This window comes from Phoenix dactylifera, chromosome 12 (genome assembly GCF_051530095.1).
Source record: "Phoenix dactylifera cultivar Ajwa chromosome 12, Ajwa_hap1_PhDact_Kaust_v1.1, whole genome shotgun sequence".
Taxonomy (NCBI): Eukaryota; Viridiplantae; Streptophyta; class Magnoliopsida; order Arecales; family Arecaceae; genus Phoenix; species Phoenix dactylifera.
Genome location: NC_143201.1, coordinates 16,970,931 through 16,989,736, shown reverse-complemented (window position 1 = coordinate 16,989,736; position 18,806 = coordinate 16,970,931). Strand labels below are relative to the sequence as shown.

At 35.8% G+C, this 18,806-nt stretch overlaps 1 protein-coding gene across 1 annotated transcript; it reads left to right on the top strand.

The window, feature by feature from the left end:
• The first annotated feature begins 1,599 nt into the window (after nucleotides 1-1,599).
• Nucleotides 1,600-18,454, top strand: UKL2 (uridine kinase-like 2). Its single transcript, XM_008804036.6, has 14 exons — nucleotides 1,600-2,054; nucleotides 2,149-2,240; nucleotides 4,333-4,402; nucleotides 4,566-4,684; nucleotides 7,030-7,126; nucleotides 8,578-8,657; nucleotides 11,632-11,826; nucleotides 11,960-12,043; nucleotides 12,158-12,218; nucleotides 13,265-13,325; nucleotides 16,395-16,488; nucleotides 16,604-16,676; nucleotides 17,841-17,923; nucleotides 18,015-18,454. Exons 1-14 carry the CDS (start codon nucleotides 1,874-1,876, stop codon nucleotides 18,159-18,161), a joined length of 1,437 nt encoding a protein of 478 aa, XP_008802258.1. The 5' UTR covers nucleotides 1,600-1,873; the 3' UTR covers nucleotides 18,162-18,454.
• The last annotated feature ends 352 nt before the right edge of the window (nucleotides 18,455-18,806 follow it).

Sequence of the window (18,806 nt, the reverse complement as noted above, 5' to 3'; positions counted from 1 at the left end):
GTGCTAGGTGTGACGTACTCACATGCGGTATTCGTGCCGGAGCCCAGAGGGGTAACCGAGCCGGGCCCACGAGTGGGGAGGGTATGAGTAAAACCGGCTGGGGTGCTCAACACACGGTCATTTCTGCCCGCATCGAACATTCTCCTGGCGGGGTTGGGGCCCAGTGGGGGCTGCTACGCGGGGGTGGGCTTGTCCCTTCCTCCCCCCTTTTTCTTTTTTTTAGCAAAAAAAAAAACTTGGAATTAAGGAGAAAGAAATGAAATGGGAGGGAAAATTAAAAATTTTGATGTTTGGAAGTTTTTTAGTAGAGAAAAAGGAAAAAAAAGAGGAAAGAATAGGAGGAAATAGGGGGAAAAATTTTGGGCTCCAATTCTCTCATTTCTTTCCTCCCATAAGTGGGAGGATTTGGAGAGAAAGAAATTTAAATTTAATAATTTTTTTATAATACCTATTTCACTCTTAAATTAAAAAAGTACCAAATTAAAAGGACAAATATATCCTAGGGCATCTTTTGTTTTAATCTTTTATATGTCATCTCCAACTCCATATACCTATCTGTTGCACCTCTATTGAGCTCCATTTTTAAGGTTAGGTTGGGGTCACTCATGACCCGGTCCGATCCGATCTATTTGCACCTTTACTCATAACCATGCTCCTTTTATAATAAGGATATTTTAGTAAAAGTATTAAAAAGGTATGTTTTCTTTTCTTTCCTCTCCAAACTTCCAAACAAGAGGAAGGAAAGTACTTTCTCTTTCCTCCTAAAACTCCCAAACAAGAGGAGAGGAAAGTTTATTCTATTCCTTTCTTTTCTTTTTCCTCCTCATTAAAATTTTCCTTTCTTTTCTTTTATCCCAAAAACTCCCAAACGAAGGGTTAGTTTGGTTAGTGTTTGTTACATAGGTTGAATAGGAGATTTATGCCCGAGAGAAACGGGAACGAGTGCTTCCCCAATCATAGTGAAAACGAAGATGAAAAAGAGCGAGGAGATAGATCATGCTACATTGGATCTTTAATGAAACTGCAGTCGGCCGATGAGGGAGGGTCGCGGGCTCGTCTTTGCGACTTCGTCTTGCTTGGACCGACGATTAGTGAGGGAGGCGAAGATATGACTCATTTTTATTCCCACGTCCGTGTACATCTATCAAAATTCCCATTCTCCATTTTCTCTCCACTCCCTTTGAGGGTGGAGCCCACCACCACTCCACCCTCTTCCATCCCTCCTCCGCTCTCTCGGTTGGAGGATAATGAAGGAGGAAACATATTAGATTTCGTCCGGTCGATCAAAAATTTGGAAGTTTGGGGGAATAAGAGAAAAAAGTCCAGCGAACCAATCTGATTAGGCTTATTTTGAAATGAGCTTGACTGATTGAATAAGACTGGGTTCGAGCCTAAATTCAGGCTCCGAATCGAGTCATATTCGATTTTAGGTTCGAGCCGGGCTAGTGATATTACCTGACTAGAAGAAGAGGGCTCGATGAATAAATCCAAATCTGGTGTGTAATTTGACGGGGCCAATTGCCCGACCGGAGATCGGCCCGATCTGCTCGGCTTATGGCCCATTTTTGTTTATCTACGTCGCTAACTGTATTTTTGCCCGATGATAAAAAAAAAAGGAAGAATTATTTCTTTGTCTACTTTATTCCCACCTCCGCGCGCATCCATCCTAATTCCGATTCCTCATTTCTTAATCTTCTCCGCTCCGGAGCCCACGACGACTCTACCCTCTTCCATCCCTCCTCCGCTCTCTCCTCTAAATAAGTATAAATAATTAGCGAGAGCGAGAGGGAGGGAGGCAGCAGCGTGTAGAGCCCGAGAACCAAAACGCGACGACTCTCTCTTCTTTCAGTTTAGACTGAGGGAGATCGATCTGATGCCGGACAAGTCGATGGACGACGCGATGGAGGCGGCCGCCGGCGCCCACTTCAGCGGCTACCGCCTCGACTCCCTCCGCCTCTCCTCCTCTTCCACCCCCTCCTCCCCCTCCTCTGCCAAGGCCATCCACACCCTCGACGACGACTCCTCCTTCGCCCCCCGCCAGCCCTTCGTCATCGGTAACCCTAATCTCATATTCCTCACCTCTCTCTCTCTCTCTCCGAACCCCGATTAAGGATTTTTTTTTGGATATTATTCTGTGATCTGGCTTAGGGGTTTCGGGGGGTACGGCGTCGGGGAAGACGACAGTCTGCGACATGATCATCCAGCAGCTCCACGATCACCGCGTCGTTCTCGTCAATCAGGTACAATAAAGATTTATTTTCTGAGATCTTGCGATCTCCTCTTATCAAAGCAGCCTCCTTTTTCAATCTTTTTCTTGTTCCTTTTGAGTATAAATGTCATGGGTGCTGAGAAGTTTTGATTTTGATCTCATCTTCTCATGAGAACAGAATTGAACAGACATAATGGCAGCGTAAGATGTGAATATGGAGATTGAGTTTTTATTCTTTAACTTTGGTGGAGGGGATCTGGTGAGTGAGGGATGTGGGTCACATTCATTATGCTATGGATGCTGGGTTAGACTCCATATGTTTGAGTGCAGAGACTCAGCAGGGCCTTGTTGCAAAGGGAATAGAGAACTTAATGGGGGAGGCCTTCTCAAGATGGATGTAGATTGGGTAATGGGCTAAAATCACTTAAAAGCTAATGTTATGCTACTCATTTGAAAGTCTGCAGAAGCAGCTGTGACATGTATGCTTTTGAATGGATCAATGAATGCCCGCTACTAGCCTTCTAAAGTCTATGTTTCTGAATCGATGAGGCTATGTAAAAGGTTAAAGACGCTATCCTTTCATTGTTAAATGTGTTTAATTAATGCTATTATCTTTGTTGAAGACTTCCACATAAACTGCTTGACCTGCTTACAAAGCAAAAACGAAAGTCACTGCCAGCTGACATTAGTTAAATCAAGTATTGTTTTACTTGGTCACACACTCCCAACACTTTTATATGCCTAGTAGGCCTGCTAATTGGGCTGGCAAGTCAATACCTTAATATGTCCATGTTAGGCTTCCTTCATGTCCTAAGTTTGACACAGCCAAACCCCATATTCACATATGTTTACTGCCATCTATCTCCCTGAGCTGCTCTTAATTGAAATCAAATACTGTATTAATTGTATGGCATAGCTTGTCCATTCATGTTAGCTCTACACGGTACTGGTATGCCATGTTAGCTGGAATATGACTAATTTTTGTTTCAATAGCTTGACAACCATCCAATTTAATTCCAGGGTATTTCTTGGTATCCGTAATGTATTGATTGAATATGATGCATGATATTGGTATCTAAGTGATTGTTCTCCAAAAAGGCTCCTCAAATAAGATTTTATACTTGTTATTTTTTTAACCCTTTATATTTCCTTATCTGATAATTATCTCTTTATATATTTGATTTGCAAGGTATACTCAGAATCCATTAACTGCATACCAACAAGTATGCCCAGTCCCTGTACGGTATGATGAACGTTCATGACTGGCATGATGCTTGGTAGTAATATTTCTAGCCCTTGTTTCCAGACCTAGATAGACCATCCCTTTTCTTTTCCATCATCTTATCTTTGTCTCTCCCTTTTCTTTTCTTGGGGAGTAAAATCTCTCTCTCTTAATTTATCTTGAACATTACAACATACAAGACTTTCTAGCTTCCTTTTAAGGTCTTTACAGTGTATCCAAGATTCATTACTCCAGACAGTGCTTAACCAAGTTAACTGGCATTGAAATTTCCTTACACATAAAATACGTGAATATAGGAACCATATTTCGATCTGCCAATTTATTTACCCCATCTGGTTGAAGTAAATTCAAAATGTGCTGTTGATAGGGATTCTCAGGCCTGAAATGAAACCTCATACCAACAGTAGCAGCATTCATAAATTTCCTTAATATATACAACCACTGTTGAACTCTCATTCAATTTAAAACAGCAATACTAAACAAATTTCAAAGAGCAAAGCATACATTTGAGGCTCTGCCTTAGACATTGCTAAGTTGCCTGTTGCAACCTATTAGACTGGTCACTGTAGTCTAAGAAGGTAGTCTAAGAAGGATGATGTATCAAGATTTGAAAACAAGGTGAGGGACTAGACCATTTCACCTTATTACTCCCCCACCTCCCTACTTGATTTCTATCCATTTTCTTTGACCATATTTTGGCTCAAATATCAGAACTCATATTGTATGTAACAGATTGAGATATTATTTAACTATGATGAATTGATATTTTCTATATTCATGTGAAGTTACAAAATGTGTATTACTAATATTTCCCACTATTGAACTTTTTTGGTGAACCAATTTGCCCCTGTATATTCATTCAAAAGTTGTGATCATGCAGGATTCATTTTACCGTGGACTGACAGCAGAAGAAGCTGAGCATGTCCATGACTACAATTTTGACCATCCAGGTAAATGTTTTATTATATGTTACGTTTACTCTTGTTACTGTAATTTGATGGAAAGAATGCACGGCACACAGCAGTGATGAGCATAGGATTCACATGTATTATTTAGTTGAGAAATTTGTTCATATGGATTTGCTTAGGATGTCTAATACTTGTATCTTTTCAGATGCCTTTGATACTGAACAACTTCTAGAGTGCATGGGCAAGCTCAAAAGTGGGCAATCCGTCAATGTTCCAATCTATGATTTTAAAAGCCACCGGAGGTGCTCCGATAGTTTCAGAAAGGTATGTCATCAGGCAGATAACTTAAATATATTAACACCCTGTAATGATTCTTCTTATTGAATTTTTAGGAGGTAGTTCATATATAATCATGTTTTCTCTTTTCCAACAACAACAAAAAAGATTTGGTTAGAGGGAGTGTTATCTTGGCAAGAGAGGATAATGTAGGTTTTTTTTAGTGTTCATATTGTGTTTCTTGGAGGAGAAAAGGTCGAATTCATTTTGCACTAACATTGAGCTTATTCCTTAATCACAGTGCTTAGTTGACTAGTGTAAAAGATGATGTTGCCAACAACAGAAGCTACTCTCATGGATTTTTCCACCATCAAAATTTATACACTAGAAGCTGAACATTGTTAATTTGCTTCTAAGACATTAAAGCTTTCTTTTTTTATTCTTCAACAAACAAATTTAAAAATTATATTTATTATATCTTGAGATTTATGACTATCCTATTTGATGAGTGGTAGGATCTTAATTTTGCAATGGGTGTGCCTATATTATTAACTTTAATATGTGAAGCGATAAACAGTCAAATAGTAAAAGCTATTGGTGGTACAAGATCAAATGACATTGTAGATATAGCAAATGGAGTATTGATTTTGGTGAAAACCCCATAGTGCTGCTGGAATTTTGTAGGTTTCACTGACAAACTGACTCATTTGGTTTTCTATGTTCCTAATATAACATACACCAGAGCTAGTAGATGATACACAAATGATATGTCAAACATCAGGATTTTCATAATCTTTTGATTGAAAGTTGAATGTATATATTCTTTAACTTTTTCATATAAAGTGGTTATACTTGTACATGTTAACAAGTTGCTAAGCTCTTAGGGTGAATAAGCATTTTCCAATAATTAAAATTGAGGTGATGAAAAGTGCTTTAGATTTAGGAAAGATTAAATCATGGTGTCCAACTTTCTTTTGGATGGAGGTTCCCAATCCTGCTCTTTCTTTTTATACGAGCCCCATTTTCAATTATAAACAACAACTTTTTTTAGCTTTTCTCTCCTTCATTTTTATACATCTTTTCTGGACCTCTGATGTTCAATGTCATCTTAAATCCAAGTATAGTTGTTGCAAACTAGAAACCATGATAATCTAAAATGTTAAGACAATAGATCATTTACAGTGACGCAAATTGCAAAACTGATATTCAGTAATATGTACCATGGTCTTGTTCCTTCATACCAAACATTTTTAAGTTTCCTCTTCATACCAAAAAACATGCCTCCGTAGAACTAATTCATTTTTTGCATTCTAAAGTGAGATGTGACAAACTAAAGTGTCAGTGTGTTTTTTGTTTTAATGAACTACCTGCATTATAGTTGTTGCAAACTAGAAACCATGATAATCTAAAATGTTAAGACAATAGATCATTTACAGTGACGCAAATTGCAAAACTGATATTCAGTAATATGTACCATGGTCTTGTTCCTTCATACCAAACATTTTTAAGTTTCCTCTTCATACCAAAAAACATGCCTCCGTAGAACTAATTCATTTTTTGCATTCTAAAGTGAGATGTGACAAACTAAAGTGTCAGTGTGTTTTTTGTTTTAATGAACTACCTGCATTATATTTCTTAATGAATTATATATCTATATGAGACTTCCAGAGGTGAAACTTCTTGTCTTATGGATGATTAATAAACTATTAGGTCCTTAAGCCAGCTTTGAACTTGGTTCTACAGTTTTGTAGTTTCAGATCAGCTGACCTGTGTTGCCTGCTGCAGCTCCCTGTATTCCTGATGTTTGGTAGTGGAAATATGGCCCATCAGGGGCCTTATGGACTACTGAAAAGGCTCCATTGTGTATAACTGTTGGAAATAATATCATACTAAGCATAGGGTGGTTATTCATAGTTTCTGGTGGAGAGAGTTAGGACAATAGTAAGGCTAATGAACTTAACGATCTTCAAAGAGGTTAGATAATACAGTAAAGGGAATAGAAGTTCTAGGTGTAATTTCATTTAGGTAGAGGGGTGATTGGAACACTGCCATTGAAGTCATTTTTGAAAGATAACTTTGTGCCATCTTTGTCCTGATGTCTTGACTTATCTTTTTGTATTTTTCTTCCCTTTTTTGTAGTGGCATTGTGTTTTGCTCAGAATAGCCTCTAAAAGCTTAACTGCATGATTACCAATAAATGCTAACTGAACTATTAAGAAACCCTTTTTTTGTTTATGATTGATAATTTTTTTTTTTTAATCAAAAAATCTTTGTGATTAAAATGATACAGGAAATACTTTCATCGTTTTGTAATTTTAAGCATGTATTATTTCTAGTTATCTTGGTTTGGAAGAGTAACTCTTGATATATTCTGATCAAGGATCTTGTATTAGGTTAATGCATCAGATGTCATTATTTTGGAGGGAATTTTAGTTTTCCATGACCCACGAGTCCGTAACTTGATGGACATGAAGATTTTCGTTGACACAGGTCTCTTTCTGTTTTGTCTTACTTTGTCCATTTGTTGCATATGTGACTGTTCATGTTTTCTTTATTTTTTTTTTTAAAGTTGAAGTGGATTATTTATAACAAGCGAGTAATCTGTTCATGCAGTCCATTTAATGGTGGTTTTTGATAACATAACTGCAATTGGATCATTGTTTGTTCATTTAATGATATTCTGAATTTTATATACGATCAGATGGCACACATGGAATATTTTTGATGGCAGAATAAAGAAATAAATATTACCCTAATTTTGTTGCATGACATACCAAATATTTCCTAAAATATCAAAGTTGAAAGATTTGAAAAGTCTCAGATTGTATATCTGTGAAACCCCTACTTCACATTTCTAGTAGGTTTTTATTTGCAAGGAAAAGTTAGATTGCAGCAACCAAATATTTGACTAGCTGGCTATTCATTGTTCCTAGAAGTTGATTTCATTTCAGATGGATTATATCTAAAACAAGCAAATGACATGTTCTTTAGAACTCATCATGCTTGATACCCAAGGAAAACTTCGTGCTCCTCTGATCTTTGAAATGCTACCAAGTAAAATGCTTTTAATCTAAGGCATCTAGTTAAGCAGATAAAATAGAAATCATCTGTACTTTGAATATGTATTTTTTGGTAAATTAGGAATATTTCTCTCTGAAACATCTTTTTTTTGGTAAGAGTTTCTGAAACTATAATCAGTCACTGAACATATAATTTAGTTGAAGTACATGATATGCTTGACAAAAAAAAACGCGTCTTAATGCCACACATGCGGACGCGAAAAAAAAATGCATCTTAATGCCACTCTGTGGCATTAAATGGCCCGCGCAGGCTGCCAGCCCGCGTGGGTGCGCTGCCCTGCGCGTGGGTGTGCGGGGAAGCCGCACTTGGGTTGGTGTGAATTGGCTCGGTTCGCACCGGTATTGGCTTGTGCCGGTGCCGGTTCGCACCGGTACACAACGAAAAATGGCTGGTTTCGGCCCTTAGGGGCCGGAACTATTTTTCACAGCCAAACCGTACCGGTTGGGGCTGGTACCGGTATGGTACGTGCTGAACCGGCCAGTTCAGGCGGGTTCAGTAGACCTTGATCTGGTTAATTGCAACATGCTGCAAAAAAAAAGAAGATAAAATTTAACTAGTAATTGGAGATATTTTAAATTTAAGTTGTCTTGGATGTAAATCAAGAGCAGGTTAATATTTCATGTTAGACAAAAGGCCCTTGCTATTTTAAAGCTGATATAAGGCCCAACATATGTTGATGTGACTCTTTGATCTTCCCCCATTTTTCCCTAATGTGATTGAAACTAGTGCATATGGACATGAAAATGCAGTTAATTTGTATAATTTTGGATTCAAACAGATATGTACCATTTTAATCTATGCTACATCGGATTTTCCTACATATGTCTCTTATTCCATTCTCTTCTATATGTTGCGTTTAGATGCTGATATAAGGCTGGCCCGAAGAATAAGGCGTGATACTATCGAGAGAGGTAGAGATGTGAACTCGGTCCTTGAACAGGTAGAGTTTGGATATAAAGTTGTTTTCTATGTTGTTGATTTGGAATTTTTTTACATTGTTGGCTCTTATATTGTAATCCGGAAATCTTTTTTGGGACTATGCACATGCACTTAGCGCCTCAACAGACTGTGTACATAGATGTAACGTATACTTTTTTTTATGGTGCTATATTTATTAATATAGAGAAAAATTATTGTCAGTTCTCTTATATCAAGATGTTGTATTAGAAAGGAATATATGATTAAGCAAACAAAGAAAGCGGATGTATGACCTGTAGACTCAAAACTACAGTCATATGCAAATCCACACATCTCGAGCTAATTAAGGCCCAACTATAAGGTTTTATATTTGCTGATATTTACCACCACTAGAATATCTTTTCCTTGAAAACTTTTCTATCATCTACAATCGCCAAAAGACATAAGTACCCAAACTCACTTGTAGCTACAGAGAAAACTTTGTGTGAACATTTGGTATTTTTTAATCAAAACCTAGAGGCTTTTTTTCAAAGCACAAGTCCTTTTTCTTTTGGAGAAAGGAAGGGGGTGACCCTCCTAGGTATCATTTCCCAGGTTCATATTTTTGAAGAATGTGCCCACTAGCATGGAATCCAAAACCTCTAGCTGCTGAGCAGAGGAGTGTGACATCTGGGGCAAGCCCAATGGACAAAGCACAAGTAAATGTGAAATGCACTGATAATTGCATGGCAACATATATGCGCGCGCGCGCACAAACGTAAGATTCATTATCTTAATTTCATTGATATTAATGGCTTATAGGCATGCAATCCCATAGATTCCTCATGGTATGTGCTTTGGATTTTTATGTTCCATAGTGCTCTGCAATCTCCTTTGGAAGGCATTAATCATTGTATTTTTGACCTATGCTGAAGCAATCCTGAACTTTTAATGGTCATTCTCTGATCAATAGTGATTCACATTTGTTTGGTGCTAACAGTTGACATGATCTTCATGTAGCTTAATGAGAAATCTTTCTTCAAATTCAATCAAGACATCAAACAACATGCAAGACTTTACCATATACTTTTTCTAGGTCATTGACCTCTTATCCTAAATTTTCTACCAGTTGATCATTATAAACTTTGCCTCATTGTCAATTGTCCTTGGTATAGCGCTTAGCTTATTCATTGATTTGCTTGTCATCTGTTTTCATTTTCACTCCATTGCTTTAGTTTCCCAATAGTTTGTGTAATTAATGTAGCCCTCATTCATTCTTTGACATATTTTTATTTTTAAAAGTAATCTTTTGGTTCTCCCTGTATGAAACCAATGAAATGATATAACTAAAGGTCTGAAACAATAAAATTACTGATACTTCTTTGTTTATTATTTATTATTTTCCTAATTTTTCTGAAACTGAAACTTATCTGATTGAAACTGAAATTGAGTTTTCAGACCTTCTCTTACTATCATTCAACATGGATCTCTTCTAATAATCCAATTGACCAAATTAGTCCAGTAATGTGGCCCCAACCTTACGGGACCTTTCTCCTGTCTTTCTCAGCTTGGACTAGTATTTGGCAGGTGCAATGCTTGTGATTTTCCTTTTTCTTTTCTTTTTTTCTTCAGAAAAGATGAGAAAATTTGATAGATTACTATGATTTCATCAGTCAAGATTGTTTGGAGTAGATTCGATAAGTATACTCATCTTTTAATCTTCATTTACTTCTGTCTCTACCTTGGAGTGAAAATTAGGGGGCCTATGTCTTCACAAAACTGTGTATATATAAAAGAGTAGGGAGGCGCATGACTCAATGATTGCTTTTGGAGATGAACTCTGTTGTGTGGAGATGTAAAAGAAGGAAGTGTATGTGGACCCCACCTTCCAGAGTCTGCATCATGATAGTGCATATATTTCCTAACAATCTATGCTTCTTTAGGAGAGTCCTCGTTTATGAACTTGTTTGAATTCTAGCAATACATATGTTACCTTCTTTCATCATTTTTTTGGTTGAAATTTTTATTCGTTCTTTTGATCAACTGATTGTTGTTCATCCAGTCTTCATATGTCTTTTTCTTCTTAATATATCAGTGTCTCTGCATTATGATAGTGGAGAAGTATGTATATTTGCTAATAATCTGGGCCTCCTTAGCACAGTCATTGTTTTGCAACTTGTTTGATATTCTAGCAAGATCTGTTTTTCTATCTTTTGTCTTTTCTTGTGATCAACTGATTGTTATTCACTTAGTCTTCAGATATCCTTCCTAATATGATAAGTATCTCTTCATGTTTTTCTTCCTTCATCTTAGGTAATTCATGATATCCTTATCCTTTGTATTACTAGCCTTACTAGTTGTTATCCAGCATCAGTATCTCTGTATCATTTCATCCCTTCTATATTACTTGTTATTTTCTGTTCATGGAGCATACCGTTTGTCGCAATTTGAGCTTAAATGTTGCATATTTCTATCTAGGAGAAAAGTCATTCCGTGCCATTTATGATTACTTATGCCATTTATGATTACTTATCTCTAAGGCTCTTTTCCATGATACAATCCTCTATATAATATTCAATTATAATTGCTAAAACATAATTTTTCTAACACATACCCAATATTTTTGTAGATTTCACAACCTTCAATTTTCTTTTTTCTTTTTCTTTCCTCCTTGACATAAGAACAATGGTGTGCAAAACTCATGGCATATAAATCAAGTAATGTTCTGAAAGATTTTATTATGTTTATATAAAGAACTGATACTCAACATTCGCCTGGAATTTTCTTAGAGCCCTTGGTCTGGGATAATTGAGAGTTTAGTCATGAAAAATATTGCCAAAATTAGCAGATTGTAAGCATTTATTTTTACATTGATATTTGAAGTTATTGGAGCATGCCATGGTAAACTGCTTATAAAGGTATCCCTCAATGATATAGCTTTTCTTCTGGACCTTTCATCTTATGGAAATCATATCTCTTGTGTTCTGGAATTGTTAAATATTTTATTGCGTGTGCAGTATGGAAGGTTTGTCAAGCCTGCTTTTGATGATTTTGTTCTGCCATCAAAGAAATGTGCTGATGTTATCATACCACGGGGAGGAGATAACCATGTTGCAATTGATTTAATTGTACAACATATCCGGACAAAGCTTGGTCAGCATGACTTGTGCAAAATTTATCCCAATGTATATGTTATTCAATCAACATTCCAGGTAATATCTTTGTTGAATTGCTCCCAGTAATGATTTATTATATCTACCTGATGAACATCCCAATCTTCATATATTTTGTTGTTTCAGTGGTTAGACCTTGCATATTAATGTTTTTGAAGGCTCATGTGAACAGATACGAGGAATGCATACACTCATTCGTGATAGGGAGATAACGACACCTGACTTTGTCTTCTATTCAGATCGGTTAATTCGTCTGGTAAATTATCCTGTGTACTTCCTACTCTTAATGAATATGTTGATGTTGGATACAAATGGGTAGTATGTTCATCATTACTGTAGTAATTATTTTGTGAAAAAAATGGCATTTTAGGTTGTGGAGCATGGTCTTGGTCATCTGCCATTCACTGAGAAGCAGGTGGTCACTCCAACAGGTACATCATATGGGAGTCTTTTTCCTTTTCTGTCAGGCATCTTTTATATTCAAACCATCAATAATCCATGAAAAGATATCTAGCAACCAGACTGATTTTCAAATTTCAACCTACCAATTAGGTGGTTGCCGACACCATACCATGCAAACGTTGCTGGGATAGAAGTGGGAAGGGGTGAAGGAATGGGACATTGTGGATATGCCGAGATCATCTGTTTAGGAAATTAAGAGTGGTCCCCATTACTTTGGCTTATGGCACAATATTGTTCAAAGTAGATTATTTATGTTGTCATTATGCAGAGATTTTATTCTTCATGAAACAGGTAAAAATCATAGATCTTGCTTGTTTAACTCTAAATTTATGACCCTAGACTTGTGCACATGCAACAAAAGGCTTCCTGTCATTAAAATTTATTGAATGATCAGGTCATGGTTTTGCCTAATAACAATAAAACTTCTAAAATTCAAGTGTGCAGAAACACAAACTATGTAATTTACCAATTTGAACACCCATAACTCAGCATTAGGAAATAGACATGCTTAATTCTTTTGGAGAAGTGGAAGAGATATTAGTTTTATAAATGAGGGAAGGGGAAATATGCAAGAGCAAAGTAGTAGATGTTTATCATGTGGTGAGATTGAGCCTGCTTTTTTAGTTACCTTGGAAACCTATGTTTGTGTCCTCATGAGTATGACTAGTTGACTGGTTGTTTCTATCACTATTTGCTACTGCTACGATAATTTGCTTTTTATAATAATTTAAACAAAATATTATTTTTGTTTCAATTTTTTCTTAAGCTCAAATAATTTTTTATGATGAAATTCGTTATATATTTTACTGATGTTTGTAAATTCTAAATATGTAAATATTCTATTTTCTTTTACTCAAGAAGAAATGGAAAAATTAATTTGATTTTGATTGCACCCCCTTTCTTAAGCCATCCCCCATGACTTGATAGCCACGTTAAATGTAGTATGGATTCTAGGGTGTTTGGTTAATTCAACCAAGTTTCCTGTTCATCATTTTGTGTTACCCTTTTTTTTCAGGATCTATCTACCCTGGAGTTGACTTTTGCAAGAAACTTTGTGGAGTGTCTATCATTCGAAGGTGAGCCTTGCACCAGGTGTTACTTTAGTTTATTCAGTAAACTAATACTGCCATACAAGTTCAAAAGTATCTTGATTTAGTTATGATTAAAATTTAAATGATAAAAATAATCACAAGCAGTAAGCCTTGTGGGGTTGGCTATAATTCCTTGTTTGCCATTACTTCCAATCCATGGCTAGCTTTATTCGGTTTTTCTTACAACTTTTAGATACTTGTACCACTAGTGATTGTAGTTATTGGTTTGACATGATAGGTATGTACAGTGCACAATACCCAATTATCACACATTAGCATCCATTGGGCCGACATTGTGAAACAATATAAAATAATACAGTCAATATCAATGTTTCAAAACTACAACTCAATATTCTCGTCTCAAAACTCGTATAAATCATTTTAGTTGCCACTATGGAGTCTTAAAAAAACATCGTTGACCTTGCAAATTTATTATGCTCTCTTACATCTTCAAGGCATGCAATAATTCGGAACGGAATCGTCTTTCCACTTTATCTGCCCTTCTTTAATCTTTTAGTGTGCCCCCATTTATCTCTCCGTTCTTATTTGTATTACATCAAGAAATTTGTACATAAAGCACTTATGTTCTTCTACTGATTTCTAGAACTTTATCATCCATAGTTCACCTTAATTATCCCTATTTGAGAGTATTGAACTCTGTTCTTATCACATCGACGAACACTATTATCATATGCAAATGAAATATAGATGCACTTAAATTGAGAATCATATCCATTGCAAGTTTAAAAAGGAAACGGCTAGCAGCCAACATTGGTATATGGCCATTACAATCAAGAACTGACCTATACTGTAGCAAGCACACTCTAGTGAACACAACTAAGCCTTAATCCGAGAGTAGTTCCAGTCGAGTACGTGTATCCTTTTCCTCCCTTTCGCTCAGTTTAGGGCCATACTTTTTGAAAGATGTTGGGATATCAAATCCTTCTTTATTACTTCATTCCATGTGAATTTTTGGTTTACCTCTGCCCCTCTTCAATCCTTCTATATGTATCAAATCACTCCTTTGGTGCATTCTTCGGCTTATATTATACATGTCCAAATCATCTAAGTTGTTATTCTCTCAATTTGTTTTTAATTGGTAACTCTGTCTTTTTATAAGTGATTTAATTTCTTATTTTATCTTTTCTTGTATTGCCACACATTTTTATTTTGGCCACACTTATCTTGTGCATATTATTGTTTTCTGGCTAACTAACATTTTATACCATAAGTATAGCTAGTTATATGGCTATATATTTAGAAGGTATCTTATGATCACATGATATCCGAGTTGCACTTCTCCATTAAATCTAATCTACCTTAATCCTATGGATGATATCCTCTTCAATCTCTTCTTATGATTAATCGATTCTAAATACCAAAAATAATCTCTTATAAACTTTATGATCCTCAATTTTCACTCTACCTTCATCTCTATCCTATTTTTACCAAAATTGCTTTTCATATATTTTGTCTTTGCCCCACTTAACTTAAAACTTTGAATTCTAAAACACTCCTCCATAATTCCAACTTAGTTAACCTTAATTTTAGTTTTCTTTACTAAGACTATATCTTCTGGAATATATCTAGTAAGCTCATCTATAACTAGTGCAAGAAGGTAAAGGCTTAGAGTAGATTCTTAGCGTAAACCTATTATGATTAGAAATTCACTAGTATTATCACCAGTAGTTCTCGCGCTAATAACCGCTCCATTGTACATATTTCCTTAATCACATTAATATATCTAATAAAAACTTTTTTTCTTTTTTAACACCATCATAAAACTTCTCTAAGCATTTTATCATATGTTTTCTCTAAATCAATAAAAATCATATGAGATTGCCTCTTTTCTCTATACTTCTATTGATCTTCGAATGAGAAAAATAGCACCCATGGTTGATCCTGACATGAAACGAAAATTAGTTCTCTATTCCTTTTGTGTCACACCTCAATATATGCTCAGCCATCCTCTCCTAAAGTTTTATAGTATGGCTCATGAGTTAATACCATGATAGTTAGGATAATTTTGAATATCACTTTTATTCTTATAAATCGACACGATAATATTTTTCCTCCATTTATTAGGCATTTTTGTCTTCAGAATTTTATTAAACAAATTAGTCAGCCAAGTACTCCCATGTCGCTTAGTCACTTCCAAATCTAAATGGGGATTCTATCAGATCTAACCATTTTTCCTAATTATACTTTTTTTTTTGCCTTCTACTTTTTTTTTTTTGGGCAACCCTGGATACTTTCATTTTACATGTATATTTAACATTTCTACCCTCAGTAGAACTAGTAAGATATCCTAATTCATCTACATGACTTCCATTAATTATCTTATTAGAATACCTTCTCCATTTTTTGTTTTATCTTATCCTCCTTGACCAAGACTTTTGGATCTTGATCCTTGATGCACTAAGTTAAGTCCATAATTTTTCTTTTTTCAAGTCTTTCAATCTTATAGATATCTTTCTTCTCTATTCTTAGTTTCTAACTTACAATATAACCCTTCATATGTCCTAAATCTAGCGTCTCGTACTGCCTTCTTATCTTCATACTTAGCCAGTTTATAGCTTTCATACACTTTTCTATTCTTACGTTTAGGTAGTCTTCTATAACACTCTCTTTTAGCCAATTGAAACTTTCTTATTTTACCATCAAATTTTCTTACTAGATGACCCTTTTTCTTTTGATTCTCCTAATATTGTTGTAGCCACTTTCTTAATACTGTTAATCATTTCTTCCTATTTGGTATTGATTTTTCTTTGCCTTTTCTCCTAACCACATAGTCTCTTGTAGGCAAGCTTTGCTGGCTCTCCCAGCTATTGTATCTATCAGTTTCCAAGTCGCTAAATATATTCTATTTTCTTGGATTAACCTCTTTGCTCATACTTGTGCATTAAAATGTGAGAACCTAGCTTAAGTGTAACCACATCCGAGCACCGAATCTGAGTCAAACTGGTTCCAACCGGCCGGTTCGGGCTGAACCGGCCGGTTTGGCTTGGTTCAACAATCCCTGATTTAACACTGTTCTTATTTGGTTGGTTGCAGTGGTGAAAGCATGGAGAATGCTTTGCGGGCATGTTGTAAAGGAATAAAAATTGGTAAAATTCTTATTCACCGTGATGGAGACAATGGTAAACAGGTGAGCATTTAATATCTGTTGCATTATTTGCTTTAATGATTAGATATTGGTTATTTCTTTGACTTAATTAATTTTTGTTAAATTTGTATATTCAATTTGGTTTTGCCCTAAACAGCTCATATATGAGAAGTTGCCCAATGACATCTCTGAACGGCATGTTCTACTTCTAGACCCTGTGCTTGCTACAGGTACAGTTCCATGCTGTTTTTCTTTTTTTAAAAAAATGTAGCATATTTATAAAGTTGAAAGTGTACTGAAAATTTTGCCATTGTCTGTTGGTCTGACTCACCTGTTGCTCATTGGTTAAATCATAGAACTGATCCTTACTTTTCAAATGCCATTCAACCTGACAAACATCCAAACTCATCTTTTCTACATTACACTACATCTCTGTTGTTATTTTCTATATTTCCTGAACGTTTTTTCCTTTTTTTTTGAAAAAATCGGCAGAACTTTTTGATTCCTATAATGTTCTTTATATAGTTTATGATTCTCTTTGGTCATGTATTGACTTTAAATTAGAAACCTCTTCTTAGGAACGCCAATTCTGTGTTTTTACCCTAAAGGCCCTAAAGGGATTAATAAGGCAGCAAAACTATGGGAATGCATTCAATAAAGAACAAATCTTTTCCGTGAATGAATCTGGATAATTACTTGTTTAATTACATTTTTCATGGCTCTCTTATCTAATGCAAACTGTGTACAGAGACCTAAGGTGGAAATTCAGATCAGCTGTTGTTTATTGCATCTGCATGGATGAATTGATGTTGTTGAGGGTCAGAGATTCGCAAGTTATTAAGGGTCAATTAGATATTAAAGTGGTAGCTATCCAAAAAATAAAGCCCATTCCTGTAATTTACTGGAACCCTCAGTATTGTCTCACAAGTAAAATTCATGTGATGATGAATCAGGGACACATGGATCTGGATAAGTAGGACTTGGCCGCATGTAAATGATGTAGATTTTCTGTTTGATTTCCATAACTGAACCTGCTTGCTTTCTGAAATTAATGGGAATGAATTATTGCCTCCCTGCTTTTGCATCAACATATCCATTTTTATTATGCTGAATCAGGATTTCTGCAGCATGATATTTGTTTCCTTGTGAGATATGTCTAGTAACTAATGCATTTCAGGAGGGTACTTTTCTTTGATGTCCTTGTCATCTTTTTGTCTTGAGACTAAAGTGAAGTTTTAACGAACTTTGTCAATGCCCTTTGCCCTGTTCCATTATTTTTCAGTTACAATACTTGATTTTTTTTTTAATTTGTAGTTTTTATGCTTAATAGGTAAATACCTTGTTTTATGCACAACTTTTTCATTAACGAGAATGCAAACAATTCATGGTCCTAGGTAACTCAGCTAACCAAGCTATAGAACTTCTCATACAAAAAGGAGTTCCTGAGAATTGGATAATATTTCTCAACCTCATCTCTGTGAGTTCCCTGTCTTATTAAAAAAACTACTGATGGCTTACTAATTTTTAGTTGAAATTTGTATCGATTGATTTTTCTTTTGCTGATTCAGGCACCTGAGGGGATTCATTGTGTCTGCAAACGGTTCCCTTATGTGAAGATTGTCACTTCAGAGATTGATGTTGCATTGAACGAGGAGTTCCGAGTTATCCCAGGATTGGGCGAGTTTGGTGACCGCTACTTCGGAACTGACATTTGATGGTGGTTATGGGTTGCATCATTGGATGATCTCTTCTGCTTTATATCGTGATCGACTCTCATGATTAATACTCAAAAGAGAACATATTTGAGGATTCATTTTTATAGGCGGGCCAGTTACAAGCAATATTTAGTTTGCTGTTGCTTGAATATTATACTATAGAGCGTTACATTTTTACAGGAGGAATTGGAGAGTGAAATATTTCAGTGGATGCTGTAGGAACCACACTACCGCTTAATTTTATCATCGGAAAGATTTTGCATTTAATAATATTGTTTGATTGACCGAGAAAATTTAGATTGTGTAATAGATGTCATTTTGTATGTAATGTTGAGTCTCATTGTCCCCTTGAATCATAAAGCCCACCCCTTGACTGTAGCTGATTCCGTTGAGGGGGGTGCTGTATGAAGGCCCCAACTGGTGTTTTTTTTTTCCTTTTTTTTTTTTGGTACAACGGCAGCTCATACGCAACAATATGAATGCCGCCAATAAAATCAGAAAACAATAGCTTACTAAAGAGCTCCAATAGAGAGCCTTGATTTTCTTATACAAAGCCACCAGAGTGGTGAGCATCAAAGAAAGCAACCTCGTGTCTTTGCCTTTTTGTAGACATGTGTGGCCATGTAGGAGCTACATTCCTTTAGG